Below are 27,420 nucleotides of genomic sequence, written 5' to 3' on the forward strand. Positions count from 1 at the left end.
GGATCTGGATTGCCTTAAGCCCATGATATTGTGGCTGGAGGTTGCTTTCTCGTAATTGATGGTGATGGAGCCCTCATCAGCGACTTATCTGTCGCTAAGTGGCATACGTTTTCTTGGACTGATAGTGGTCCATGGGCCAGCCAGATTCTGCGTGAACGCGACATCTGTGTGGTTTCTGTTCAATGTTTAGGACCTGCTGTGTTCTGCGGGTGAATGCGTGCTTTTGACAATCATAAAGCGTCCATACTCTACTATTGGCTCAGTGTCTGGAGGATAGCTGCTGACTTGAGCTGAAGACAGCATTGTTGTAGTTTGCATCCACCATTCCACCTCATGATAGTTTCTCCCTTTCGCTTCCAGCATTTCTTCGGATAGGGTCCCACATGGCGGCTGCTAGCGTTTCTGCTGTTGGGACTCTTGAGGGCTAGCCGGCTAGGGAGGCTGCTAGCGTTTCTGCTGTTTGGACTCTTGAGGGATAGCCGGCTAGGGGAGGCTGCTTGTACATGGCTGTCCCTATCGCTCGATGTTTATGTTATCTTGCAATCCGGTATGATTCTATCTGGCGTTTCGGTCGTCACTCCCCCCGTCACCGGGCAGCAAGTAGCATGATGGACGAGTTGACGTCCGGTCCGCCATGATGACATCAGCATGATGCAATTTTCTTGAATCGTAGGCGACCGACGACCACGAGGTAGGCATCAAGGCGGATCTAACGGTGGGAAGGCTCAAACCTTCATACCGTTGGAAATCTCATAACCTTCTTACAAATTTGAGAAGAAAGAGGGAAGGAGAAGGGAGAGGAGGAAGAAGAACAGGAGAGCTCCATCATGCCTCCGCCACTGCACCAGCTAGCAAAACGTGACGGATCTGGCAATTGCTCGTACAAAGGAACATGAGTTTTCGAAATGCATTCGTACCAGTATTCAGGCCTCGCTGAACAGTTTGGTTTGCTGACGTCTCGGGAGGAGCCGGAGCCGGAGCCTGGCCTGCCTTTCGCTGAACAATTTGATCTGCGCGGCTTGTTGGAGGAAAGCTACTACCAAAGTTCTGGTGTGTTTAGTTGGTGAAAAAGTTTGTGTTTTGGCACTATAGCACATTTCGTTATTATTTAACAAACAATATTCAATTATGGATTAATTAGATTTAAACGATTCAGCTCGTGCTAATCAGTCAGACTGTATAATTAATTATTTTTTTATTTATATTTAATAATTTATATATATATCCGAAGATTCGATACGACGGTTACTGTCTAAATTTTTTAAAAACAGGGCCATGCGATGCGGGGTGGTGGTGGTGGTTGGTCGGTAGGTTAGCAGCCGGCCACCAGTTCGTGTTCCCGGGGGCCGGCGCTCATAGTCAAAAGTCAAACAGGGGCAAGGAATCCGTTTTCAAGCCTCCGTCAGTCTTCAGTCAGTGGGCTGAATTTTCAATTTTGCAACGACACCCGCGCAGCAAATACCCAAAAGTCTCTGGACTCGGACGCAAACCAGCCGACGAGAACAAAAGTACAAAACTGGCCTTTTCCGCCTCGCTCAGAAAAAAAAAAAGCCGCCCCGGTGCTGCTAGCCTGCTGGCTGCGGCTTCAGAGCTGGCGGCTACTTTGCGGTCTGGGACCCTGGGCAAGCGCTGAACAGCGAGTTGGGTTGTACCTGGTCGCTCTTTTTTCTTCGAAGAAAAAAGGACACAGATCATCATTAAGCTAACTAATTGTACGGCAACAACAGTGGTGCTCACGAGCCAAAGGCACATGCAGCAGAACCGCAGATCGGGTCGTTGCTCCATTATATTTCGTGGTGGATCGAGGAGCACGTAGCACGTACGCCGGGGCCAAAGAGGGAGAAGCTGACCGCGGCGCGCACGTGACCCACGCGCACGGCACTCGTCGTCTCCTGCAGCGTGCGGACGGCGAGAGCCGAGAGGAGAACGACCAGCAGAAAACCACACACCAATCACCAATGGGCAATGGCGATGGGGATGGCGACGGGGTTACGCCCCGACAAGGTCACGTTCACGTCACGTGTAAATCCACCTCTGAGCCGGCTGGACTCGGACTCGGAGGCGACCTCCTTGTGGCGGCCGAGGACGGAGGACCTACCCATGGCCGAAGGGCAACGGACCACACAGATCTGAGCCGCACGGAGATCTGTGAGCTGGAAGGGAGGAAAAAGCAGAGAGGGGGCCAGGGCTGCTGGAACCACGAGGCATGCCCCCCGGTACGAGGACAACTACGATCAGGATTCAGGAGTTTCTTCTCGTTCTCGGGACGACGACGGTGCTCTGATCTGATCATCAGATGGTACGACGACGATGACACGAGGTGAGAGCGGCTCGCTCACATGCCACACAACTATGCTTCGCTGCTGTCGAGCCAACAAGGCTAGGCTAGCAGTAGCAGAGACATTCTTCTTTAGGAACGTTGGGTTTTCTGACGAACCCGCGAAACACATCGAATCACACAGGAACAGAACCCGTTGCTGCTCGAGCTGCACGGCGTGCCGAGACTGAGATGGATGTTCGTCTTCCCGGCACGTGCAAGCAGTATCGTCAACGTCGTCGACACGCCCCGACCGACCCGCTCAAAAGTCCACATGCGCTCGTCGCTGCTATGATTTGATCACCCATCGGTCTTCGCAATCGCAGGCGAAATCCAGCAATTGACAGGGGGCAGCACGTAATCTCGCCCCCGCCGTTCACTTCCTCTACCGTTACCAGTTTCCGCGCCAGGTCACCCGGCTTTGGCGGAAGCGGGGGGTTGGTGGCACAGGGCACGCCGGCTCGCGGTCGCGCGCAGCGCAGGTGAGCCGGGGGGAAAGGCAGGTAGGTGGCGGGCAGGTAAAAGGGGTGACGAAGCCAGGCGACAGCGGGGGGAGGCCGCCGCCGTCGCGGTATAAAAACGGGCGGCCGCCGAGGGAGACCAGCCGAAGCGGCGACAGAGCGCCTCCCTCCCTTCCCTACGACCCTACCACCCGCTCCGCGAGAGTCCGACCGCTCGGCGCTCGCTCCCACCACAGAAATCCCGCCGCTGGTCAGTGATATCTCCCTCCGGCCTCCGCACCCGCCGCCTGCTCCTCCTCCTCGCCTCCTCTTCCTCGCCGCGAAAACAAGAACCCGCGCCTTTGCCTGCTTCGGAATTTTTCGGTTCGTCATCTTCTGCTCCCGCCCGAGTTCACGGTATAGGATTTTTCGGGATTTTTCGGTTCGTCATCTTCTGCTCCCGCCCGAGTTCACGGTATAGGATTTTTCGGGATTGGGGTCGCGTTCCGCGCGCCTGCTTGTATGTTGCTCTAGATTCGTCTCCTCAATCGCTAACGGTTACGCGGCGGCGGCGGCCGCTCTGCTCTCCGCGGATCTTGAGCTGCTAGAGTTGCAGATCTTTTTTTTCCCCTCACTTCGGTGAAGGGTATTCTGTCATGCCTGTTTGTCTGGGTTTTAGCGGTTTTCTCTACTCATGGGATTCGTGTGCTCGCCTCCGATTGTTCTGTCGTTCTGTTTTTCTTGTGGGGCAGGAGGTGTGGTTCGTTTTTGCTGCAGCCACGAATTCCGAATTAGCGGAGGTTTTGGCATATTAAATTGGGATGCTGCAATTTTAATTTCTGCTCCTACAATCAGGCTGGACCACAAGTGTGTGCTTCGTGTGCATTTCTTACCTTAAGTGGGTTTAGCAAGTATAAACTCCAAATCAAAGAGTAACGACTTGTACTGCTCCTTTAGATAAGATTAGATTAGAGTTGACCTCGGGGGTTTAAGTGGATACTGCTATATTGACCTTTAGATATGGTGCTTTTAGTGATCTCTGCAGCTAGAGGAATAAGTTGAGATGCTTTTCCGAGGATACAATAAGCAGACTACCTTTTGCGATGATACAATAAGCTGACTACCTTTTAGCGATGATACAATAATATGATGTGCTTTGTCCTTAAAAGCACGAGTCATATGCCATTAGATCTAATTCCCTTAAAGGGAACGAAAAGGAGTGCGATCTTGTAACCGATCCTGCCCAGTTTTTGTATCCAGTTCTGAGATTGCAGTAGTTTACAAGCTATTTCTAGCACGAAAGAAATGGCATTGCATTTGCATGGAACAACTTAACAACAGAAGTTATTCATGTGCCCTGCTAGCTTATTTTGTTTGTTGTTGGATATTTCATTAGCAGTATGAAAATACTTATGGCAACATCAATTGTATCGTCTCACTTGGTTAGGTGTATCATTGTAGCAGGTAGAAGAGGCTCGTCCTGTTTATCATGTCAGGAGGATCAGCTGGATCTTCACCATCATCAAGGCGGGCCAGCTTTAATTCTTTATCTAGAGACCTAGACCTTCCTTCAGAACAAGGGTGTCTATCTATTGTTGTACTTGGGGCTTCTGGTGACCTTGCCAAGAAGAAAACTTTCCCAGCACTCTACCACCTTTTCGATCAGGTATCTAACTGCACTTAGCACTAACAATTCCTTGTACAATTTAGACAAATTTAAGCTGTAATGCACATCCAGTTGAGCCACTACATAGCAAGTAATCAATACTTTCTCGGGATGACCATATCACAATTACAAGCACACACAATTTTATCTTTTTCCTGTTCAAGATATGATAGTGTAGAAGACAATTGTATCTTTCTCTTTGCAGTTCCTGTTCTTAAGAATATGTCCAGTTCTGTGGTTGACAATAATTATGAAGTTCATTAATATATTTATTGAAGTTAATATTCATGCGTTACAGGGATTTATACAGTCTGGAGAAGTGCATATATTTGGTTATGCTAGATCAAATCTTTCTGATGATGGGTTAAGAGAACGCATTCGTGGGTAAGGTTTTCAGATGGCTGGAGCTAGTTCTTAGGTTGCACAACACAGCTGTTTTATTGTGCAAAGAGTTTCCCTGTTTTCCACACCAAGACATAAAAACTTGTATGTTTCCATTTTATTGCATTTATACATGTGTTAACCTCAAAATAAATATTGCTTTGATCTGAAATGCATTGTATATATTCCTAGATGTTCAGCAGCTGCATGTATCTCGTGCGCCTTTACTCTTTGAACTCCAGTCAAAGGTGTTCTTTTTATACAGATATCTCAAAGGAGCCACGGAGGAAGATCTTTCAGAATTTTTGCAGTTGGTAAGTTGTTATTATAACCACACTTAATTAATTATGTGTCACAGACATCATTATGTAATTTTGTCTCTCAGATAAAATATGTCAGTGGTTCTTATGACAATGGGGAGGGATTTGAGAAATTGAACAAGGCAATATCAGAGTATGAGGCGTCAAGCAAATCAGAAAGCTATCGCAGGCTCTTTTATTTGGCATTGCCTCCATCTGTCTACCCTTCAGTGTGCAAAATGATCAGAACATACTGCATGAATCCATGTAAGTTTATCCCATATTCTATGTGTTATTTTTAAAAAAGTTTGATAAGCTGTTGCATTTTATTTGTTTAATGAACAACCAAGCATGATGAAGTTAGTGAAAGCTTCAGCTTCATCAAGATCTGTTTTCTTTTGTTTGCTTAGAGCACCATAAACGTTTACATTGTTCTTTCAAAGCTTTTGGGTTTTTCAGTAGTAATGAGAGCATAATTATTTTTTGCTTTAGTTCCTACCTGCAGTTCATTTCTTTCTTTGTGTAGTGCTTCCATTGGAATTTAGGAAAACTAAACAATCTGTCAAATATTAATTTGTTTGAAGGGATACAAAGACATCCATGCTGTTTATCAAATAAATCCAGTATTGGTTCTCTTAGTAGTAATATATAGATTCGAAAAATCGAGCAGCATACTACTGTACTAAATTGCACATTTGCACTACAACATCTGTCAGAGTTTGGGCTTCACATTAGTGTTGTGCGTGCAGCTTCTCACCCTGGATGGACTAGAGTCATTGTTGAGAAACCCTTTGGAAAGGACTTGGATTCTGCAGAAGAATTAAGTGCCCAACTTGGGGAGCTATTCGAGGAACACCAACTGTACAGAATAGATCACTACCTAGGAAAAGAGTTGGTCCAAAACTTGGTAATGGCTGTAACTTTGCTTGACTTATTTTCCATTTCACCAACACTTGCCTAACTATTTTAAAACCGATCACATGTTACAGCTTGTCCTTCGTTTTGCCAACCGCTTGTTCTTGCCTCTTTGGAACCGTGATAACATTGATAATATACAGGTAAGCTGATTTGTAGTAAGTAGCTAGCAGTTAGTAACTTTGTTTTGCTAGTATAAGTTCCTTGTACCATAAACGTGGTTCCTTTATCATTCAAGAAGGCACTTTTGTAGTTTGTTTCGTAAGTGGTTTTACTTGACCTTTTCGTGGCTATAGTAGAAAGCTGTTGTATTTGACCGCTACAATTTACTACTGTTTGGAAGGGACAAAAATTGAACCTAAGATACTGAAAGCATAAATGCTTTTCCGTAAACAGTTTAAACTTATAGTATCAACAACATGTCATGCTAATTAATCCAACCCTTCAGATTGTATTTAGGGAGGACTTCGGGACTGAAGGGCGTGGAGGATATTTCGATCAATATGGGTATGTACAAACGTTGTTTTCTTCTTACACACACTAATTTAGTGTATTTAAATAGCATTTTTATAAAGTTTTCTGATCTAAGACCATGCTCTTAGAAGCAAACATATCAATCTTCTTTGAAACATGCATATTATGCATGGCAACGATGAGAAATTTTAGAAATATTTGAGAGCTGGTTGGTCCTTATTAATGGAAAGATGCATATTGTATTGAAACTGTGGAAAATGCATGTTCTCCCTTATTGCTTAAACTTGTAAAATCCAGGAAGAAAAATACAATAATGGAGCACCCACAGAACTTGAAATAGCATGCTTCCCTTTGTCCTTTGATGTTGAATTACAAAAGAGGTTTATGTCACTCTCCTGCAATAGGTGAACAGATGAGTTAAAGATAATGAGTTGATGACTACTGGATGATACTGCCTGTCTCTATCACATTGCTTAAACATTTTCATATTTTTCTCCGCATTCCTACATTTTATTTTTGCTCTATAAATATCTGACTCTGCTCTGTTGCTACAGAATCATTCGTGATATTATTCAGAACCATTTGTTGCAGGTAAACATAAATAAGATGTTTTGAGCATTCATATGATATGATTCTGTAATTGTCTTCATAATGGAGGCCAGCTTTTAAAGTTTTAGTATTTTAGGGACTGGATTACTGGACAATAAGGACCTCTTTTTTCAATACCATTCTGTCTACTTGTCATTCAGAATACTTGCATCTATGGTTTACATGCTGAACTTCTGTGGAATAACTAGCCGATGATAAAATTTATTGAAGAGTAGTTCTGTATGATTGTATTTAGGAGTTAACACACTCAGTTATAAATTCTTATTACTTCCTACAGGTTTTCTGTTTGGTTGCAATGGAAAAGCCTGTTTCCCTTAAGCCTGAGCACATCAGAGATGAGAAAGTCAAGGTTCAATCTCTCTTTACTCTCTTCATGTTATTACTATATTGCAGATCTACCAGTTATCTTGCTGTGGTTTGATTTGCTCTCTGAAATGTAGCAGAATGACAAATCTGGTTAGGTTATGGTCCTGACTGCCCTTGCAACTTTTTTTTCTTGCTCTTAATGAAATGACTCGCAGCTCTCCTGTGCGTTCCAGAAAGAAATGTAGCAGAGTGTGCAATTAAGGTTTTGTTGTTTGATTAGTGCTTAGAAAAACCAGTTTCTTGTCTTATGTCAGGTTCTGCAATCTGTGAACCCTATTAATCCTGAAGAGGTAGTCCTTGGACAATACGATGGCTACAAGGATGACCCTACAGTGCCAGATGACTCTAATACCCCAACTTTTGCATCTGTTGTTCTTCGGGTACACAACGAAAGATGGGAAGGTATCTCTTTCACCCACGTAACATCTTTATACGTTAGAGTTGAAAAGGCTATAACTGGTATTCGGGAAAAAAAAAACAATAATTGAAATACTTGTTCTCTCTCTTTTTCTTCTTTTGTTCAGCATGTCTTTTTCTCTATCGTTGTACCCTTACTCAGCCCTCTAATATTCATATCATGCAGGTGTTCCTTTCATTCTTAAAGCTGGTAAAGCATTAAACTCAAGGAAAGCAGAAGTTCGAGTGCAATTCAAGGATGTTCCTGGTGACATTTTTAAATGTATGTGCATAGAAGTTAATGTTCATGTATGTGCATAGAAGTTAATGTTCATGGTGTAGTTAATTCATAGCTTACAATGGCTACTACCTAATCAAGTATAACCTCCGTTCTTGAATATATGACGTTTATGACAATCAATTTAGTTAAAATTGAAGTAATTTTCTTGTCCTAAATGTCACATATTTTAGAACGGAGGGAGTAGATTTTAGTAGTTGTAGTATAAAAATGGAGAGTTCCTTTACATAACCAGACAGTAGAAAGCTAGATGGTCTTTCATGAGTTGCCCATGAGATCTGAAACTACCAAAGGATTGAGTAGAGATTTGTTGATAGTGCAGAACAGGTAGGACAGATCCATGCATCATATTGTGAAGCCAGGATAGTACTTACTTTAGGTTGAAGAAAATACAATGTGCTGAAGCCTGAAGGCATGGATTGCCTTTTCACTATTCACTGAAGTTTGTCTACATTAGCTGTCGTATAGATAAAATGCCTACATAGTTAAATTAACTCAAGCCAGTGCTTTTAAAAAAAATAACTCAATTTGAGTTCAGCATGCAAATTTGAATATTAGGGTGGATGGACAAACCTCAATGAACACCAAAATAATATTAAGGATGATGATCTTGCTCAGCTTATAGCTTCTTGGAGCGCCTCTCTGGTTGATGCTTTTGAAACGAATATCTTATTTGGTTTAATATGTCATTCTGTTATTTCTAAGTCAGAATTAGAGATTGTATAATTGACTGAATATTAATATAACCTGGTGAAGGTAAGAAGCAAGGAAGAAATGAGTTTGTTATACGCCTCCAGCCATCGGAAGCCATGTACATGAAACTAACTGTAAGTTCTGGTATTTTCTTGGAGAAAAGGAAATTTGATGGGATTTGAGTGTGCAACAGAATTTCTAATATAATCTTTGAAAATTAAATCACTGCAGGTTAAGAAACCTGGTTTAGAAATGGCTACTGAACAGAGTGAGCTTGATCTGTCATATGGGATGCGCTACCAAAATGTCAAAATTCCTGAGGCATATGAACGACTCATCTTGGATACGTATGTGTCATCCTTTTCGTTGTTCTAGCATATATCTCTCTTCTTTACTAAGAAATTCTCTCTTCCCATCCTGGAATTGCATATAGCTCTGTATAGACATGTCCTATGCTCATATAAACTTTGCAAAGCTTTCTTCTATGCAAAGTGATGCTTCTCTATATTGCATTGATCGTCTGATTGATATCCATATTTCTGCAGAATACGAGGAGACCAGCAGCACTTTGTTCGCAGAGATGAGCTAAAGGTTTGTGCCACCCTGCATATTCATGTCCTTATGGTTATGGGGAGTATTTTTCTTCAAGAGCTCTTCTGATTCTTGTCACTCTAACACCATACCCGTTGGTTCTCAGGCTGCTTGGCAGATCTTCACTCCTTTGCTGCATGACATTGATGACGGCAAGCTGAAGGCCGTTCCATATCAACCTGGGAGTCGAGGCCCCAAGGAAGCTGATGAATTGAGCACGAGAGTTGGTTATGTCCAGACCCACGGTTATATATGGATACCACCCACCCTTGCATAGAAGAGAAAGGTCTTTTTCCATGGCCTCATAGGAATTGTGTATCTAGGAAGAGTGCCCTACAATAAAGTCACGAATATATATCAACGCCATTTTTCACTGTACCAACAACTACAGCAACTCCGATATGAAATAAAAATGCATGTTTCAATCAGTATGCAATGGTCAGTGATGGAATGTTGTTTGCACCTCCAATGCTGATGGGCTGATAACAATGTTGGAATTGAAATCCCAACAACACCTGCTGGCTGCAAGATAAGCTAACAGATGCAGATAGAAATATGTCTGAGAATTCCGACGAGTGGAATTTGTGGGGGCCAATGCATAGGCTTTCAGCATCTTTGGTAGGCATGGCAGATAAAACGTTGGTACTCCTTCTGTCCCTGTAAAACAAGTCATCCTAGAAATTCTAGGATAACTCAACAAGAAGGTAAAATAACCATGTTTGTCCCTATATATTATCCATATTTGGCATTACTTCATTATTGCATGCACATTCACATGCACTTTCTAAATAGGATAAGATGACTTGTCTTTTGGGACAAATTTTGAATCCTAGGATGGAGGGAGTATATAATAAACAGCTAAAAAAAAGGAGAAGCAGACTAGCATAAGCTAATTTCAATGCAAACTTTCACCAGTCTCGTAAGCTCATACAAACTGGTGCAGCATTAAGCTTGCACGGAGGATTTCGATTTAAAGTAGCATCTATCAGCTACTACAGCTATTATACAGCTTTTCACGGTATCAAAACAGAGCCCTAAAAAAATTGGGCCAACTTCGCAAACCATGATAGAAGGTTTATCCAAAGTTTAAATTCCCGCAAAACACCAACTAATATACAATGGAACACACGGCACTATCGGCAGCCTATCTTCTTATTACTAGGGCTTGAGCAGCTTCTCCATTATCTGTTCCAGAGCTGGAGCATTTGCACTGCAGTTCTGATCAGTGAAACATGACCTCCCTTCCTCTTCCGCCTTGCCGAGCTGGGGATCCATGGGCACCTTCCCAAGGAAAGGGACCACCATGGCCCCATTTCATGGTACATCTCAGCACCGCCCTTACTGCTTCAAATGCCTCACTGCACGCAATAACTGACAGAAGGTCTGGAACTTTCTCCTTAATATAGTTAAGAGCCCACTCTGTGACGTCTGTCTCCCTGACTCACTTGGCTTCACAAATCTCATATCCAAAATTGTCTGCCTCAAGCTACTCATGTTTTCAACGACACCCAGGAGCCAGGACTGGAAACCCAGCCATCTTGCAAAAATTTATCCCCTTCCTCACATCAATTAGAGAAACTTGCTGCCGAGTGGTGACGATGATTACTCCATCAATTCCTGCGCTCTTGAGGTATTGCACAATCGAGATGTTTTCGTCCAACGTCCCTGGTGGGGTATCGGGTATCCATCACAAGATAGTCGATGTTGCCCCAGTCACATCCTTTAGGAATTGTTTGATGAGACCATTCTTGCAAGGACCCTTCCAAACAACAGCATCAATTTGGCTGTGAAGAAGGAAGCCAATTGACATAACACCAAGGTTTGACTCAACAGACAGGTTGCCAGCTGAAGTTGCTTTGATGAATACACTGACCTTCAAGGCCTAACATGGCGATGCTAGGGCCGCATATATCTATGTCAAGGAGGCCAACCTCACAGTCCATATTATCAAAAAAAAAAAACTCATTGTCCATCTCAGCAAGGGCAAATGAGAGCTGGGTTGAGAATGTACTCTTTCCAACACCACCTTTTCCAGACATCACCGGAATCTTGTGTTTGACGGTACTCATTCGCTCAGTGATGGCAAGAAGGTCTGAAAAGTAAACAAAAATAATTGCATTTAAGATTTCCACCAAGCAGAAATATAGGTAGCACTTCTGTTTTATTAATGAGCATTATAAACTCAAAATCACTTGGGAAAGCATTTTGAGACATAAGAAGCTCATCATTAGAAAATAGGTCAAACTAACAGTGGCCTATTTGGGCTATAAAATCCACTATGCTTTAGGTTATTTGTACATCAATTAGAGTCCAAGTATTTGTGATTTCTCCTAAGCACGTGGTTTCAAAATCTAACCTTTTGCGCAATGCACCATATCTACCCTTAGCATGTATCAAATCAAGTTGCTGACTAACATAAGCATTCTCTAAAGCTTAGCCAGACATTACGAGAAAATCTACATTAGGCATACCCATAACTAACAAAAGCATCGGTCTTCCAAATAAACTAACAAAACCATCATCATAACTCACAGTCAGATATGCTTCTTAAATATACACCAAAAGCATGAGCATTTTGTTCACTCGTGAGCTACCAACTAACAATTATCAACTAGCTGCAAGTTGCATTCTCCATAGCATCAAGCATTGATGCAAATGTACAACTAAGAACTACTCCTGACAGGGAAAGGATACGGCCGGTGCTCATGCCATTCACCGAATCACGCAAAGACCGGATAGGAAACGGCGGCGGGGTTAAGGGCTTGGTATGGCTACCTAGGTCAGGACCCTTGGGCGCGGTGGCGCAGACCTGCTGATTTGGGGGCACCCCGCGCGCGCCTCCGACTGCGTCCCGGGGCAATCTGCGGCGAATGCAGAACCGATCAAAAGGGGGTCGCGGCATACTTCAAGACACAAAAACTCCGCACGAGCGGCAGGAAATTTCTTACGGTCGTTGGCGTCCTCCGGGACGTTGCCGCCGCCGCCGCTCTCCATGGATTCCTCGCTGGCTCGCTGCTGCCGCGTCGACGGGGTTTAAGGTCCCTTCGGGTTTGCGGGAGACAAAAGGCTTGGGTCAATGTGTCGACCGCTCGGAGCATCTGAACCGTCCGATTTCTAACGGATGGTCGGCTGTCGAGAAGATTAGGGAATCTTTTGCTGGTGGAACGGAACGGGCCCAACCCAAATATCCCTCTACTCGCGGAGCCGGTTCCGCGCTCTTTCCCCGTCCCACTAGGCCACTAGCTGTCACCGCCGGCGCCGCAGGAGCTCGCCGCCGGCCCGCCGCGCCGAGCCCGAAATCGCCGGTGCCCTATTTGCGAAGCCACGGGGCGCGCAGCATGAGGGCGGCGGTGAGCGCACCACCTCCGCACTGCTACTCGAGCCGCCGCGCCACGCTGCTTGACGCCCACCATGTGTTCGACCACGTGCCGCAGCGGCGCCTGCCGCCCCTGGCCGCCCGCGCGCAGCCCGCAGCGGCGGCCGCCCGGAGGCCCGCGCGGCGCTCGGCCGTGTCCGCGTTCGCCCCTGCCTGTCGCGCCGCTGCATCAGGTACTAGAACTGCGTTTATTTCTTGGCTTTTTGCATGTGTAGTTAAATGGATTTTTAGGCTTGGTGACGGTCAGCCCTGATATTTTGGTGGCCCGGGGCAAAGCAGAAATGTAGGCCCAAGACACTTATATTTTTTTACAAGTCAAATACGAGCAAGCTTTTAGCTTATATATGAAAACATGAACTGTTAATTTGTGCTGATCAAATTTCTCAACAATATTAGTAAGTGATGGGGGGTACTAAACTAAAATTATACTAGAACGAAACAGAGGCATTGAGAAACATAAAAACATACAAATAGAACACGGCTCCAAAGTTTTGGGTGGCCTGGGCGGTCACCCTGGCTGCCACAACTACGGGGCTGGCCCTGGGTAAGGTATTGGGGGTTTAGGACTGTTGTTAATTTTTTGTGGCACAAAATGACAGTGGATGCTCAAGAATGCCAGTAAGCAACTAGGATTCTGGCAAGCAAACAGTGAAATTCTACCATTACTCAATTAGGGTAATAGCTGGTAGCATAAATTTTAGAATGTTTTGAATGGTAAAAATGAAGAGATGGAGAAAGACGAGAGAATCAGATGATTTGTAAGATCCCTGAATTCATAATTATACCCTTTGTGTAATGTAGTTTTGGGTGCTGACCGGTGCACAATGAATTCAACTCATCTATGTGCTTCATATTTTTAATGTCGGTCTGTTTGCAGTCTTCTTGCTTTCCTTAACCCCCTGCAACTAATTGTTCTTATGATTTTCGTAATTTCTAGCTGCCATCAACTCTGGAAATGGACTTATCGACGCGTAACCTTTATCCAATCATGTGATTTCGCTTTAGGTTTGTAGGAGTAAGTAGTAATTATGAACCTTTGGTTTTAGGAGAGTGACTAATTGAAGATGAACTCAATCACCTCAGCCATATGTTCTCATGTTAGGATTTTTTTTTTCACTTTCGCCTGAATTGCGTATAAATACATGGAACAAGATAGCATTGATGATGGTTGGTCTGAAACTGGAACTAGAATGAATGGCCTGATTAATGCAACACGCCTTGAACTTGAAAATGCTTAGATACACTGTTACTTGTAGTGTTAACTTTCCTATCTGGTTCACCATTGCTTGAGAATCTGGGATCTCTATAGCTAGCTTTCTTGCCCAGATCTTTACTTGTCCCAAGCAACATCTTTTTACTGAAATTGGGCAAGGTATAAACCCTTTCTTGCAATATTCTACCATTCCTTGAAGAAGTGAAGCGAGTTCATATAAATGAAGCATACCATTGTCAGGTGCTGCATGTTTTGTGGCTAACCCTTCTTGTTGAGTGCTTCCTACATGCTTTCCCAGATTAACTTCTCACCTTTGTTAAGATACTACATACATCATCATCTCACATGCTCCCTAATCATTGAGCAGTTTCTCGTTTGTTTAGGACATTCCTGCAAATCCCAACAGTCTCTTCAACTCCTCACGCGTGTTTAACTCCATCTTTCTTGCCATCAAGACGAAACTTTGAAGGCTATATTCCACGAAGCTGCTCAGGTTCATCATTGAAGATCTATAGCCGTTCATCACCGCTAACCCTGCAGCCATCTTCAGCCCTCATGGTGTCATCCCAGCTCACCTCTTCTGATGTGGCACAACGGTCAGAGGAATGGTTTGCTCTCCGAAAGGACAAGCTCACCACAAGCACCTTCAGCACAGCCTTGGGTTTCTGGGCTGGCAACAGACGGGCAGAGCTGTGGAATGAGAAGGTTTTTGGAGCAGTGGACATCAAGCTGGCAGACACGGCCAGGTCTGCCATGGACTGGGGAACAAATCATGAAAGCGTAGCCATAGAGCAGTACACAAGCATCACAGGAAAATTTGTGGGTACCCTCGGCTTCGCGGTGCACACTGAGGCCAACTCCGGATGGCTTGGAGCCTCACCTGATGGAATCCTTGGATGTGAGCCTGATGGCGGGATCCTAGAGGTCAAGTGCCCATTCAATAAGGGCAAGCCCGAGCTCGCGCTGCCGTGGCGTGCCATGCCGTACTACTACATGCCACAGGTGCAGGGCCTGATGGAGATCATGGACAGGGATTGGGTGGAACTCTACTGCTGGATGCCCAATGGAAGCAGCCTGTTCCGGGTGCCCCGGGACCGTGCGTACTGGGAGCTCATCCATGAGGTCCTGCGTGACTTCTGGTGGGGCAACGTGATGCCGGCGCGGGAGCTGGTGATCCTGGGGAAGGACGCTGAGGCAAGATCCTTCGAGCCACAGCCCAAGCACCGGCTCACGAACCTGGTGCTGTTTAGGAGCAGGAAGCTGGCCTCAGAAGCCAAGCTATTGTGTATGGATGTTGGCGGCCATGTAGAATTCTTCCAATGAGTGGTCCTGCCGATGATTGTACACCGTATTGTGACTATTCTTTAAATTAAATTATGAATGAATGACTCCAAGCTCTGCGTGATACCCCTTTTTTATGTTTAGAAAGTGTAAAATGCACCGTATGCCTTGTGATTATTTTGTGTGTTCGTCAGATTTGAGACTTGCATTCGCTGAAAAGGATCTATCAAACAATGAGCCTGGTGGATTGCCCGAACGTGAAGTGCAGGTCTACTAGTTCTTTATGGTTTTCCTATGTGACAGCTCTTCTTTTCTCAAGTGGTTTCCTGGCACCAGGAACTACCTGCCTTGCCCATTGTAAATTGCAATGCTTTTGCGTTGGCCTTTCTTCCGCTTGTACGCGAAGGAGAAGCAATCTGACGGGGACAGCTGTTGCTTGCTTCCTGGATATTCTCATTCCCCCCGTCCTGGATGTCCAAAACGGCCAACTGATTGCTCCTCTACTCCTCTTATCCATCCAATCCACCTGCCGGTTGCTTCCGACTTCCGAACTCTCAGGAATCCTTGTCTTGCCTTGCCTTTGGGACAAGCAAGGCTGTTTTGGAAACCAACCACGGATCACGTGGCCGGCACCTGACCAAGAACATTGGGCAGGAGAGACCAGTTCAAAACTTTTCCAAACTAAGGTCCTAACTGACCGGTAAACCATGCGCTCCGTAAAGCGTTTTGCTGGTTGTAGCGCACCATGCCGCGCTCCTGCCACTTTTATGTATTTAAGCCGTGTGCTCAGGAGAGGCCAGCACCTGTCTGGCTCAGCATGTTTCTAGTGTGCCTCTATAATTAGAGTAGCAAGAAGCTTCTATTCTGGAAGCCAGCGTTGCTCGCGCTCCTGTCCAGAGTCCATAACCAGAAAGGCACCCAATTCCACGTGTCGAAACCGAACACATACACCTCGCGCTCCTGCAGATGTTGTAAGCGACCAACAAGAGGCAGCACCGTAGCATGAAAACAAGCGAATATAGCAAAAGGACAGCCTTTCGCATGCTGTGTTCATCTTTCATCAGCACTCAGCAACAACATCAGAGGACAATTTATATACCCAGCAGCACAAAAAGGACGGCCACATTTTCGAAACTTGCCAGAACGAGATCACGGCATAACCACCAGAAACATGAATCTGGCATACAAAAAAGAGGGACATGAGAAAATGAGATCACACAACAGGCAACAACCTGAAACAATCTCCAAACATGCATCTGGCAGTAAGAACAGGAGCCAGAGCAAACACAGGTGCCGTGCCATAAGACCATAAGACAATAGCCTCTAAGTTAGAAGTCAGTTTTATTTATTCAAATGTAGCTGGTACACAAGTCAGATGGAGCCATGTTTCCACATCCCAGTCGGCTACTATTACATTTGTCAGTTAACAAAGTACACAGGAAGGTACATCAGATTTTATTTTGGGGGGGCTGCCGAAAGCAAATTCATAACTTCTATCTGAAGTTCCAAGAACAAGCAGCCCACTGGAACAATCTTACATGCAATACTTCCACACTCCTGAGCACTTCACATTCCTAAGGGAAACATTCCTGAAACAAGAAACAGAACATGATAAGCAAATGCTCGCCTGAGGTCCTGATTCAGAAAGCAGTATCCGAGTTCCTAGTCTCATGCAGACTGAACTAGTATAAAATTGCTGCATTCCAAAAGAGTTCAAAAAAACATTTCAATGACAAAAAAAATAGCATCACCTACCTCCATTGTCAGTTTAACACTACCCACTGCTCACAGTTCAATAGCAAATCCATCCTTCCATTTTTGTGTTTTTCTGGTATTTTTATTTTTTTTTCTCTTTTTTCTTGAAGGCGAACACAATATACCATCTGCTGCACTTCCACTGATAGCAAACTGTATCTTTCTTTTTGTTCTTTTCCTTGTCAGAAATATTGTCAGGATGGCCCCACATGGATGGGGGCATCAACAAAAGAAATGCTATGTTAGGACTGTATCCATCCAATGGATAAAAGAGACCATCTATTTTTCAGAGGGAGGTGAATCTTCATGCGGCGGACAGATAGGCTGACAGATACGGCAGATGTTCTCCAGAAGAAATGTCTCATGAAACTCACTGTCTACACATCTCCCACACCTCATACATCTTTTGATACAAACAGCACACCCTCGGCAAGATCCCCTGATCTTGCATTCCTCTGTTGAGCAATCAAAAACAAGCTTGTAATTCGGACAATGAGGGCATTTCTCAATATCAAGAGCATATTCATCATGAAGATCTGGTATGAAACAATCAGGAACATAACCACCCTGAAGATCTGGTAGAAAACACTCAGCATGAAAGATACGTGGCTCCTGTTTATGCAATGCCTGCCCCTTGTCTATTTGCAGCAAGGACAATAACTCCTCATATTGCGCTTCTGATGCAGTGAAGCGGTTTGCAACTCTGAGTTTCTTAATACCAGTACCTGCTACCATATTAAATGACCTCAGATTGTCAAGAAGACCTTGGTAAGTTATCCGAAATGCGCCAAAAATGCCCAACTGTAACAAAAAAAAAGGAGGAAGCTCAGTAAAAAGAGAACTGTGAATTGCCCCTAAAATGGTGGCAGAGCTTTTCATACTGGCCCCAACTACTCATGCAACAAATCCAAAACACTACAATTTGAACATTCAGATGCAAATTTCTGAAGCCTTTGCTACAAAATTAATTAACTCCTCTTTGAAATCTTCTGCAAAAACATGCAACATTCTCAAGCTAACTGTACAGTATGTATGTCACAGAGCATGTATGTAGTTTCCTTAACTAGTTTGCATTTGAGATCATGGTCTAGCAAATATATGGACAGATGAGTACAATTAGCTAAATGAAAAGTAGGACATGTAAATTCTCAGATTTCAGTCATCTCATAGATCAAACAGAGAGCTGGAGAAACCAAGAATATCTAAAGCAGTAGCCATGTTCCAAAAATGTAAATAAGAATCAAATAGCATTGAAGATCATCATATCACTAACATTCAAACTGGATATTTACAGCTGAAAGTACTGAAAATGTATCCAGAGCAAGCAGAAGCATAGCACAATTGATTTTAAGCTATAATGGAGAATCTTGACAGGGTTACACAATCACATAAAATGGTATACTGATATAATAACACTGGACTGCCAAGAATATGGTGAGATATAAACAGCATTCATTAGTAAGGTATGATAAATAAAACTATTCAACTGCAAGACATGAAGCGGCCATGTTAGTGAGAAATGTTTGCAAGAGGACCACACCATACTAACCTTTGACAACTGTAGATTACTTTCTAAAACAGCCTTCAATCCCTGATCAGTGATATTCGGGCAGCCCTCAAGACTTAGGCACTGCAAAGAACCTGGGGACTTTTGTGTGAGGCACAGAAGATCAGCATCAGAAATCTTCTTGCCCAAGTGCGTATCAATATGGAGGCATTTCCATAAAAATGGTTCGTCCCGAACAGCTGATCGCATTGACTTGCACACCATCTCGACAGAGAGGATGTCACGTAAGCCAAGATAGCCCAGAACATACACCATTCCTTCATGTGCATCATTTCCCTCCTGGAGAGGAGTGGCATCAACTGTATCACAGCATGCCAAAGTTGCCTCACATGAGCTAGATGGGTCCTCCATGGTCCCAGTAGGCTCTGAGCAGGACGCATTAAGAGGCAACCGTGAAAATTGGTCGACACCTCCACTACCAGAGAGGCCTCCAGACCCAAAGGAGCCCTCGAGAACACCCGTATAGCCACCAATCCACGGCTCCGGAGCAAACTCAAAAGCTTGATTCAAGTAGTAACTCAGGTCGGCAAATAAATCATCATCACCGCCATTTCCAAAATGCCCAGCGCCGGACATGACTGTGAGGTCCTCGATGCAACTGGCGATCACCGCAGTGAATGAGGTCTCCAGGTTCATCCCAAAGGGGTCCGTGGGTAAGAGATCCACGGGGTCAGACTCCTCCACCACCTCCTCCACCAGCTCCAGCTCCAGGTCATCCCACCACAGCGAATTCACCCCACAGGATGACAGCGGGGAAGCCTCCTCTGACCGGCACCCACACCCAAGCATCATGCCGGCACAATCATCGGTCACCGGGAGCGAGCGCAACGAGCAATTCAGAGCCATGCCCTCCAAACTCCCTTCCACTGTCTCCTCTCTCTTTTTTATTTCTTTTTTTCGCCTTTTTTTTCTTTTCAGATTATATCTACAGATGACGATAGAACACGCGGCCCTAGATCTCCTCAAAGAGAACCCTCTATTCCTGGTCCGGGCCGATCAAAAAAACACAATCCCTAGGACCAAAAACTTCACCGAGCAATCTCGATCATGGATCCCAATCCAATCCAATAGCAGAGAAACTAGGGGGCCCAAAAAACTAAAACGAATCCCCTCCCCAGGTCAGACCCTGAATCTAATCACACGACATCATCAACATCCAATCGACCCGGATAATCACGCCCAAATCGCGAGAAACAACAACCGCTCCAAAACAAAACACCCCTCCCAGATCCCCAACACAGACCAGCAGCAACAGTGGGAGACCGAAATCCCCAAACCGGCACGAGGCTCCTCGGGGCGGGGCAGGCGGCGATTGGGCGACTCGGCTGCAGGCAGATGCAGAGCTCCGAATGCGGCGGCGGGAGGACGGGGCGGGTGGTGTGTCTGGCTGGGATTGGAGTGGAAAAGGGGGGGGGGGGGGGGGCGAAGCGGAAACCCTACACGGGACGCAGGCTAAGAGGAGGAGGGGGCGGTGGTGGTGGTGGTGGTGGAGAGAGGGCGGTGGCGTGGGGGTTCCGCGAAAATCTCGAAGCCTCCTCTTCCTTCTCCTTCCGCGCCGCGCCGAGGGGAGCGGAGGAGAGAGGTGAGCAGGGAGGGGACGAGAGGGTGTGGCGGCCTCTGCTCTGGTGGGGGCCGGGGCAGCGGTCGGCTGGGCGAGCGCGATCTGCCTTTTCTACTCGCGGACGCGCCTCCTCGTTGCGTTCGGGTGGGGATTTCCCTCCGTTTGATGCCCTTGCCCGCCCGCCAGCGGCTTGGCGGCTGCGAGGGTTCGCGCCGTTGGCGCGCGGGTGGGAACTCGCGGCGGACTGCGCGAGGCGAGGGTTTGATCGGAGCCTTGGTTTTGGAATTTGGAAAACTCCGTGGGGTTGGTTTCGCATATCTGCGGGGATCAAAGAGCGTGGCTGCGTTGGGATTCCACAGTGATAATGACAATCCTAAATTCGCGGCCATTCTAGATGCCACGGGAGGGTCTCAATCCGAAAAGAAATGATTCGATAAGGTTCGAATCGCCCGATCTAACCCGCGTGCCGCAAAAGAATAAAACAATTATAATGAGATGTGTGTGAGGATGGCGTATCAAATGGTACCGATTGAGCATTTTGTACACATCCAGATGTATTTTTTTAGATTAGTAAGGAACATTTTGTCTATTTAAAGTTCTACAAAAACATGCGAAAATGAAACAAATGGATAAGAAAACGTACCTTTACATATAAGGCTATGCATAGTGCTTTCTTTGATTCCTCAAGATCTGAATGCCAATTATCTTCTCCATCTCTCCAAGCAAAAAACATAACTAACCACAGATGATAAATAATTATAACGATTAATTTAGAATAGATAGATAGTGGCGGACCTTACTACGTGTTTATACATTGTGCTTCTCTTGATTTGTCCAAATATGGTTCCCCTTCTAATTTGTTGATCATTTCCTCAACATCATCCTCAAACGAGCGGTAGAGCAACAGAGAGATAGCAAGATGACTCCACCAACCATAAAAAATGGTGGGTATAACCAACAATTAATCCTAAATAGATGGATGCATGATTAAACCAAATATCACACGGTGTGTAATCAAACCCTGTGTCTACTCTGGATCTACCATATGCAACTATCATAAAAGGGAACAATAGTAGTGGAGGTATAGAATGCAAGGAATCCAAGTTTAAGCGGCGGCGCTGAAGGAAAACAATAGGCGAAAAAGTTATGTTTACTATCTGGTACCACCGAGATGTTTATACCTACCTTGGTAAATCGGCGATGCTAGAGGAAGAGAATGACGTGAATGCGAGGGTTAGAATTGCGGGTATCGCCGGAATATATAATGGTCGCTTTGGTAAAAGCCGGCGGCGCAAGAGGAGGAAGAAGGGTGGAAAGGCTAGGGTTACTACCGCGATCCAATCGGGATATTTATAGCAGCCTTGGTAGACTACTCGCGGCTAGCGTGATAATCAAGCGGCTCTGAGACGTTATCTTGGTGGGTGGCGGCATCCAAGGGTGAATAACCATAAAAGAGTTAGGGTTACCACGAGGGTGCCACTAGAGATATTTACAAATGGAAAGTGTTATTTTGGAATGAAATTCATTTTTATGGAACGAAATAATACATTGCACTTGCACCCCTAAGCCTTGTGGATATCGCTTGCCCCCTCTTCTTATAAACGCGTGTTTTCATCAGAGTGTAGGGGCTTCTCCGCAAAAGAAACACCAGCCATTTGCCCGTTCCTTCCCTCCATTCCATCCGCATCTCCAGGTTCAGACTCGTAACGCCGCCGGGTCTCGCGCCCGCCACGCGCCGAGCAGGCTCACGCTTGGTCACCGCTGACGCCAGCTTTCCCGGCCCGCGTGGCCGCTGTGACGGGTGGGCTTGCTTACGTGACAGCGGTGAGACAGCGCGCTCCGGGGCCCAGGGCGGGGAGACCCCTACTGACGCGCGCGCATTCATGGTCGCGATCGCGATGGATTCAGCGGGAGGGGAGAACCGGAGAAGGGGCTGGTTGTTGGGCGCTGCTCCTTACACGTGTGCCCCGCCGCCCACACGTGGAGGGAGCTGCCGTGACCGCGGCGTGACGCCGGAGCGGGCGGCGAATGGCGATGGATCGAGGAGCGCTGCGGCGCACGGGCCGTGCAGAACAGAGCAGCGCGGCTTGCGGTCCACGGGATGGACCGGTTCCACGGGAACCCGTTCCGTGTCGCGTAGCTGTTTGAGAGATCCAGCACGGGGCTTACGTGAAGTACTAATCATAGCAGATGCGCTACGGTTCATCTCTCTCTGCACATTTTAAGAAGGCTATGATCCCCCCCCCCCCCCCCCCCCCCCCCCCGCCCCGAATGCAGAAGCAGATCCTTTTTTAATTTCTGGAATTTGGATTATCGGCAGAGATCTTGCAGGTAGCCAACTCAATCTCCAGTTCTCCACCGGGTTAGAGAGGCTCAGAGCAAGAGACCGAGAGCAGCAGCCTCCAACGGCAGCATTGAAGATGTTGTCAGCCGCCGGTTAGTCAGATGACGTGCTGCTCTGGGAGTACGTAGTCGGGACACGGTATCAGTAGTAGTAGTTGCCGTGCAGCGTGGCAGAACCCAAGTAGAACGCGAGATCTCGCTTTCAGGTTCGGTGTCACGGGTTCGTCTAGTCCAGGAACCGGGGTGGAGGAGAAAGCGTGGTACCTCCCTGGCCTGGTGCCGCTGCCTGCCGCGCACCCGCACCTGCTGCTGCGCTGCACAAGCGGGGCGTTTTCCGGATGTCAGCTTGTGCAGAGCAGAGAGCTTCTCGGCTTTTCCTCGGCAGGGCCCCGCGCTTACCTTGCCGCGCGCGCGTCCGGCGAGTCAAAGGCAACGCCTCCTCCTTCCCCCGGTTTTCCTTCGTAGCCAAGCACCAGGTGCTCCACCTCCCGGCGTACGGTAAAAAGGGTGGCGCCTCCGTAGGCGCTGACGCACGGGCGCGCGTGAGGCCGAGGCGCCGACGGCAGCGGCTTGGCCGGCACGAAACTGAAGACCGCCCGCCGGGTCCTTGGGTCAGTTCGCAGTTGGGCTACTTTTAATTTCCGCCCGCTCACGGCTGACGGCCTCACGCAGTGACGCGCGCGCGCTGGTGGGTGGTGGGAGCGAACCAGGAAAGGCATCTTCAAGACCAAGTACATGTAGTGGGCAGTGGCCATGAAATGGTAGAGCGCCGGCCTGTCAATGATGGCATTGAACGGGAGGTTTACCTCCGCGACGTCGAACTGGACGTTCTCCGTGCGGAAGTTCTCCTCAGTCCCGAACGTGACCGGTAGAGTGATGCTCCCCAGAGGGAACACCGGGTGTGGGCCCACTCCTGATAATGGGCGAGAGGGAGCCAGCTTGGACTCCGGGATCTGCAGCTGCTTGAACGCTGCATAGCTGATGACGTTGAGGCCAGCCCCGCCGTCGATCAGCACGTGATAGAGCCTGATGTTGGCTATGACAGGGAAGGTGACTAGAGGTAGTACACCAGCCCCGGCCATGTTCTCCGGGCAGTCAGATGACCCGAAGGAGATGGTGGTGTTCTTCCACCTGTGGTGAGGCGCTGCCCTCGGGACCCCCGGCTTCACCGAGAGGACCTCTCGGCGAAGGGTCTTGACATCTCTCCGGGAGACGAGTTCCGAGCTTCCGCCGTACATCACGTACAGCTTCTTGCGGCGCTCGTCCTCGCCAGAGTCGGTGTCGCCATGGCTTTAGACGCCTTTTAGTTCTCGAGCAGGGGATTGGTACCCCATCCCCTTCTCCACGGCAGCGGCCTCACTGTCGGAGGCTTTCTCCTTGCCAGACCGCTGGCGAGGAGGGGGTGAGCCGTCCTTGGAGGCCTGCTCACGTCGCCCACTGACCCGCTTCGCGAGTTTCTGGATCTCACAGCAGTCAGCGGCGCTGTGGCGAGCGGTAGGATGAACCGGGCATGAACCACCATTGCCACCCTGCGGGCACGGGCGCTTGCCGTTTGCATTCTGGCCCCCAGCTGCCGCTGCCGCAGCTGGTGCTGCTGCCGCAGACTGGGGCTTCAGCCTAGAGCCCCCCCGCGACCGCGGTTCTTGTTCTTCTTTTTCTTGCCTCCGCCCTGGACGGTAGCTCCGGAGCCACCAGCCTCGGCGACTCCGTCTTGGGGGGCTGAGTGCCATGCGCGGCCCTGGCACACTTGTCGGCCAGGGAGAAAAGCGTGGTGACGCCTTCAACCTCGTGCGTCGCCAGTTTCTCGAGCATCTTCTCATCACGTACTCCCTGACGAAAAGCAGTAATGATAGATGCGTCAGAGATACGAGGAATAGTACCTCGTACCTTGGTGAAGCGCGAGATGAATGCCCGTAGCGTCTCTCCGGGTTTCTACCTCACGGCGTGGAGGTGATCCTCCACACCATGCTGCTGATAAGCACTGGCAAAGTTCGCCGTAAATCTGGCGCAGAGCCCCTCCCAGGACTGAATCGTCCCAGGAGTGAGGTTCATGAGCGAAGTCCGGGCTGGCTCAGTCAAGGCTACATGAAAGTAGCTCGCCATGACAGCATCGTTGCCACCAGCTGTTGTGATGGCGGTGACGTACACCTGCAGGAATTCAGACGGATTAGTGGTACCGTCGTACTTCTCCGGCAGTTGTGGACGAAACTTGGACGGCCAGGCCACCGCGCGGAGATGATCCGCAAGCGCGGCACAGCCCGCCCCAGCAACCGGGGCAGCCGCTGGTGCCCGGGCATTTCCCGGGAGCTTGTGTGCCGCTGCATCCAAGTCGGCGTTGAGATTGCGGCCCTCAATGTTGAGGCGGCGTTTCGCGCCCTTTCTACGGAGATGCGGTCGTCCTCACCCGCGCGCCTGCGGTTGAGCTCCGCCCGCAAGTCTTCTGTTCGCGCACCCCTCACCGTGGGGGAGCGCACGGATGCCGACATGCCGCCCTGGCGCCGGTGGTAGGGTACCACCGCATTGCCAGGCGGAGGTCGTTGCCCAGTCCTTGTGGAACTGGGAGAGGCCTGAGCCCGATGAAGGAGACGGTCAACGTCGTCCCGCCACTGTCTCAGGGCGTCTGGCGAGGCTGCAGCAGCCGGAGGATTGCGAAGCAACTCCCTAGCAGCCGCTAGCGCCCCGCTGCTCGCAGCTTGTGAGGGGGCCTTTGACGGGCGCCCTGATTCTCGCTGGCGTGCAACGTGCGCCGCTGCCATCGGTGGCTGCTCCACGGGCACGGTTGCCCCTGGGGCAGGAAGGCGAGAGGCCCGTGGCGCGGATGATGCCACACCCTCCACCATCTCCATGTCGTCGTCGTGGTGGGAGTGCTCAACCACCCGAACCATGGAGAAGAGCAAGAGATGAACTAAGACTAGCTAACCTTCTGCCCCTATCTGGCGCGCCAAATGTCGGGTGGTAAACCCAGCCGGGTGGTAGAATGCACCCGCCTAAGCCCTGAGGGAGAATGAACTCGGGGGTAGCTAGGATTAGTCCGATCTAGATACAAGAACACGATGAACACAGAAGGTTTAGAGTGGTTCGGGCCGCCGGAGCGTAATACCCTACATCTACTGTGTGTTGTATTGCCTATGCTCACAAGAGATTGCTCGAGAGTGGTTCTAGCTGGTGAGCTGAGAGTGTGAGGGAGAGAGTCTGAGTCCACTTATCCTGAGACTAGCGTGTGCTCCCCTTTCATAGTCAAAGGGAGGCACGTACATAGCCGTTGGGACCCCGACAGGTGGGCCCAACGTGGATGTATTTAAATAACATAACGCCTAGCGCTATTATGGTGCTACGCCTGGGGAAGATCTTATTCCGGGATTTCGCTGCCTCGTCCGTATGGATGTACTGACCGGCGCAGACCCTCCGATCGGCGTGGTCTTGCCCTGTTATGTTGGTGCGGCGCTTGCAGCTAGCAGGGTAGGCTGCGCCACGCATGCTGTTCATGCCGCGTAGCTTGCGGCGTAGGCGGCATGATGGAAAGGGCTGTGTTGTCGCATCCATTTAATGCGGCAGACTAACGTGCACCGTGTGTGCGGCGCCTGCGGCTGCACTGTGCACCTTGGTAATACGCGACCAATAATGGAGTCTGGCAAAGGCTGCCCCGTGCTCTGCGGCAACAGAGCACGCCTCAGCCTCCCGCATTAAATGCGGTGGGTGGGCGAGTCTTCCGGTGGAAGACTCGTGCCCGCGCCCGCGGACACGTGGCGGCTCCGGACCCCTCCTGGGTGAAATGCTGGTTCCCCGCGCGCCGGGGAGTCCGGATGGCATGGGGGTCCGGGACCCCCGGCTATCTGCGCCGGGCGCTGGCTTCTCTGGGACACGTGGCGCCACCGGATCGTCCCACGAGCAGAGAGCAGGTTCGGGGCCGCTGGCCCGACAAGGTGGACTCCGGACCACAGGGGCCCGGCTGCTCTGCTCTTCAGCGTGTAGTTTAGGATAACTACGCGAGTCCTTGCCCAGACACAGAAGGAAGGGGTACTGACAAACCCTTTTCCTCACCCAATCCACCACTTAGGAGGATTGAGTTCTCACTAGCTCTTGTCCACAAAGGACGGGGTAATACAAACTTCCCGGGGCGCTCACACACAAGAGGACGCTCTACGGGCGACGCCGAACCGTCTAGGAGCAAGCTCCAAGAGTAACAAACGCGAATCGGAAGGATGGAGATGCTTCTAGGGCTTTGAAGAAAACTTGGCTGCTCACTCTTGTCAAGAGGTCAAGCTCACACTTGGATCTAGCTCACTCCCAAGCCTTTGCTTGGATTCAGTCAAAGATCTAGCACTTGGAGGGATTGGGAAAGTGCTTTGGAAGCTTCAGAGAGTGTTGTGTTCGAGTGGAGTCAGCAGCAAATGAAAGAGGGGTGAGGGGGTATATATACCCGAGCTTCAAAAACTAGCCGTTACTGGGCAGATTACACACTTATCGGAACTTCCGATGCTCCATCGGAACTTCCGGTAAGGTGGAAAGCAAATCTCCCGAGTGCCCTTTGCCGGAAACTACACAGAAGTTCCGAGGAGGGTCGGAATTTCCGACCTCATGTCGGAACTTCCGACGAATTCAAAAACTGCCGGCCGAGAGCATTTGTCGAAACTAACAGTGAACTTCCTATGCTGATCGAAACTTCCGACACGATGAAGGAAGTTCCGACAAGAACAAATTTTGCAGGATTAAGGCTGTGGCGTTGGGTTTGTGTTTCAACGGATTTTCGTTAATTCTTCTAAGCATCTAAGCATCTCCACACGATCTTTTCTCGTCTCTCTTAATAATACGGTGATCCTATACTCAAATTCAAAATAGAAAATTATAAAATATTCTCGTTGAAGCTCAATCACCATCT

The 27,420-nt window shown here is 48.1% G+C and overlaps 3 protein-coding genes and 1 pseudogene across 8 annotated transcripts; 2 read left to right on the forward strand and 2 right to left on the reverse strand.

Moving 5' to 3' along the window:
- The first annotated feature begins 2,864 nt into the window (after positions 1–2,864).
- On the forward strand, positions 2,865–9,873 carry LOC120680731 (glucose-6-phosphate 1-dehydrogenase, cytoplasmic isoform-like). Of its 6 annotated transcripts, none has more exons than XM_039962256.1 (16): positions 2,865–3,174; positions 4,219–4,423; positions 4,722–4,807; positions 5,070–5,118; positions 5,190–5,370; positions 5,853–6,010; positions 6,093–6,161; positions 6,467–6,525; positions 7,047–7,083; positions 7,379–7,450; positions 7,722–7,869; positions 8,051–8,146; positions 8,918–8,988; positions 9,086–9,201; positions 9,400–9,445; positions 9,552–9,873. In XM_039962256.1, exons 2-16 carry the CDS (start codon positions 4,247–4,249, stop codon positions 9,720–9,722), a joined length of 1,536 nt encoding a protein of 511 aa, XP_039818190.1. In that variant the 5' UTR covers positions 2,865–3,174; positions 4,219–4,246; the 3' UTR covers positions 9,723–9,873. The 6 variants fall into 6 exon arrangements, with proteins under 6 accessions (XP_039818190.1, XP_039818191.1, XP_039818189.1 ...); XM_039962257.1 differs by having other exon boundaries at positions 4,222–4,423; XM_039962255.1 differs by having other exon boundaries at positions 2,865–3,141.
- Positions 9,874–10,317: 444 nt separating this feature from the next.
- On the reverse strand, positions 10,318–12,570 carry LOC120680734 (annotated as a pseudogene).
- Positions 12,571–12,621: 51 nt separating this feature from the next.
- On the forward strand, positions 12,622–15,452 carry LOC120680730. The gene is made up of 2 exons (XM_039962253.1): positions 12,622–12,994; positions 14,402–15,452. The coding sequence occupies exons 1-2, from the start codon at positions 12,784–12,786 to the stop codon at positions 15,355–15,357; spliced, it is 1,167 nt and encodes a 388-aa protein (XP_039818187.1). The 5' UTR covers positions 12,622–12,783; the 3' UTR covers positions 15,358–15,452.
- Positions 15,453–16,632: 1,180 nt separating this feature from the next.
- LOC120680732 (F-box protein SKIP14-like) lies at positions 16,633–20,286 on the reverse strand. The gene is made up of 3 exons (XM_039962260.1): positions 18,620–20,286; positions 17,071–17,871; positions 16,633–16,904 (listed from the first exon to the last, which is right to left on the reverse strand). The coding sequence occupies exons 1-2, from the start codon at positions 19,481–19,483 to the stop codon at positions 17,350–17,352; spliced, it is 1,386 nt and encodes a 461-aa protein (XP_039818194.1). The 5' UTR covers positions 19,484–20,286; the 3' UTR covers positions 16,633–16,904; positions 17,071–17,349.
- Between the last annotated feature and the right edge of the window lie 7,134 nt (positions 20,287–27,420).

This window comes from Panicum virgatum, chromosome 7N (genome assembly GCF_016808335.1).
Source record: "Panicum virgatum strain AP13 chromosome 7N, P.virgatum_v5, whole genome shotgun sequence".
Taxonomy (NCBI): domain Eukaryota; kingdom Viridiplantae; phylum Streptophyta; class Magnoliopsida; order Poales; family Poaceae; genus Panicum; species Panicum virgatum.

Excerpts from the sequence above, each read along its gene's own strand:
- LOC120680731 (XM_039962256.1), top strand. The coding sequence starts at position 4,247 with ATGTCAGGAGGATCAGCTGGATCTTCACCATCATCAAGGCGGGCCAGC. Across the intron at positions 6,162-6,466 it reads ATAACATTGATAATATACAG|ATTGTATTTAGGGAGGACTT; the intron begins GTAAGCTGATTT and ends CCAACCCTTCAG. Across the intron at positions 8,989-9,085 it reads CCATGTACATGAAACTAACT|GTTAAGAAACCTGGTTTAGA; the intron begins GTAAGTTCTGGT and ends AAATCACTGCAG.
- LOC120680730 (XM_039962253.1), top strand. The coding sequence starts at position 12,784 with ATGAGGGCGGCGGTGAGCGCACCACCTCCGCACTGCTACTCGAGCCGC. Across the intron at positions 12,995-14,401 it reads CTGTCGCGCCGCTGCATCAG|TTTCTCGTTTGTTTAGGACA; the intron begins GTACTAGAACTG and ends ATCATTGAGCAG.
- LOC120680732 (XM_039962260.1), bottom strand. The coding sequence starts at position 19,483 with ATGGCTCTGAATTGCTCGTTGCGCTCGCTCCCGGTGACCGATGATTGT. Across the intron at positions 17,872-18,619 it reads GTAATCTACAGTTGTCAAAG|TTGGGCATTTTTGGCGCATT; the intron begins GTTAGTATGGTG and ends TTTTTGTTACAG.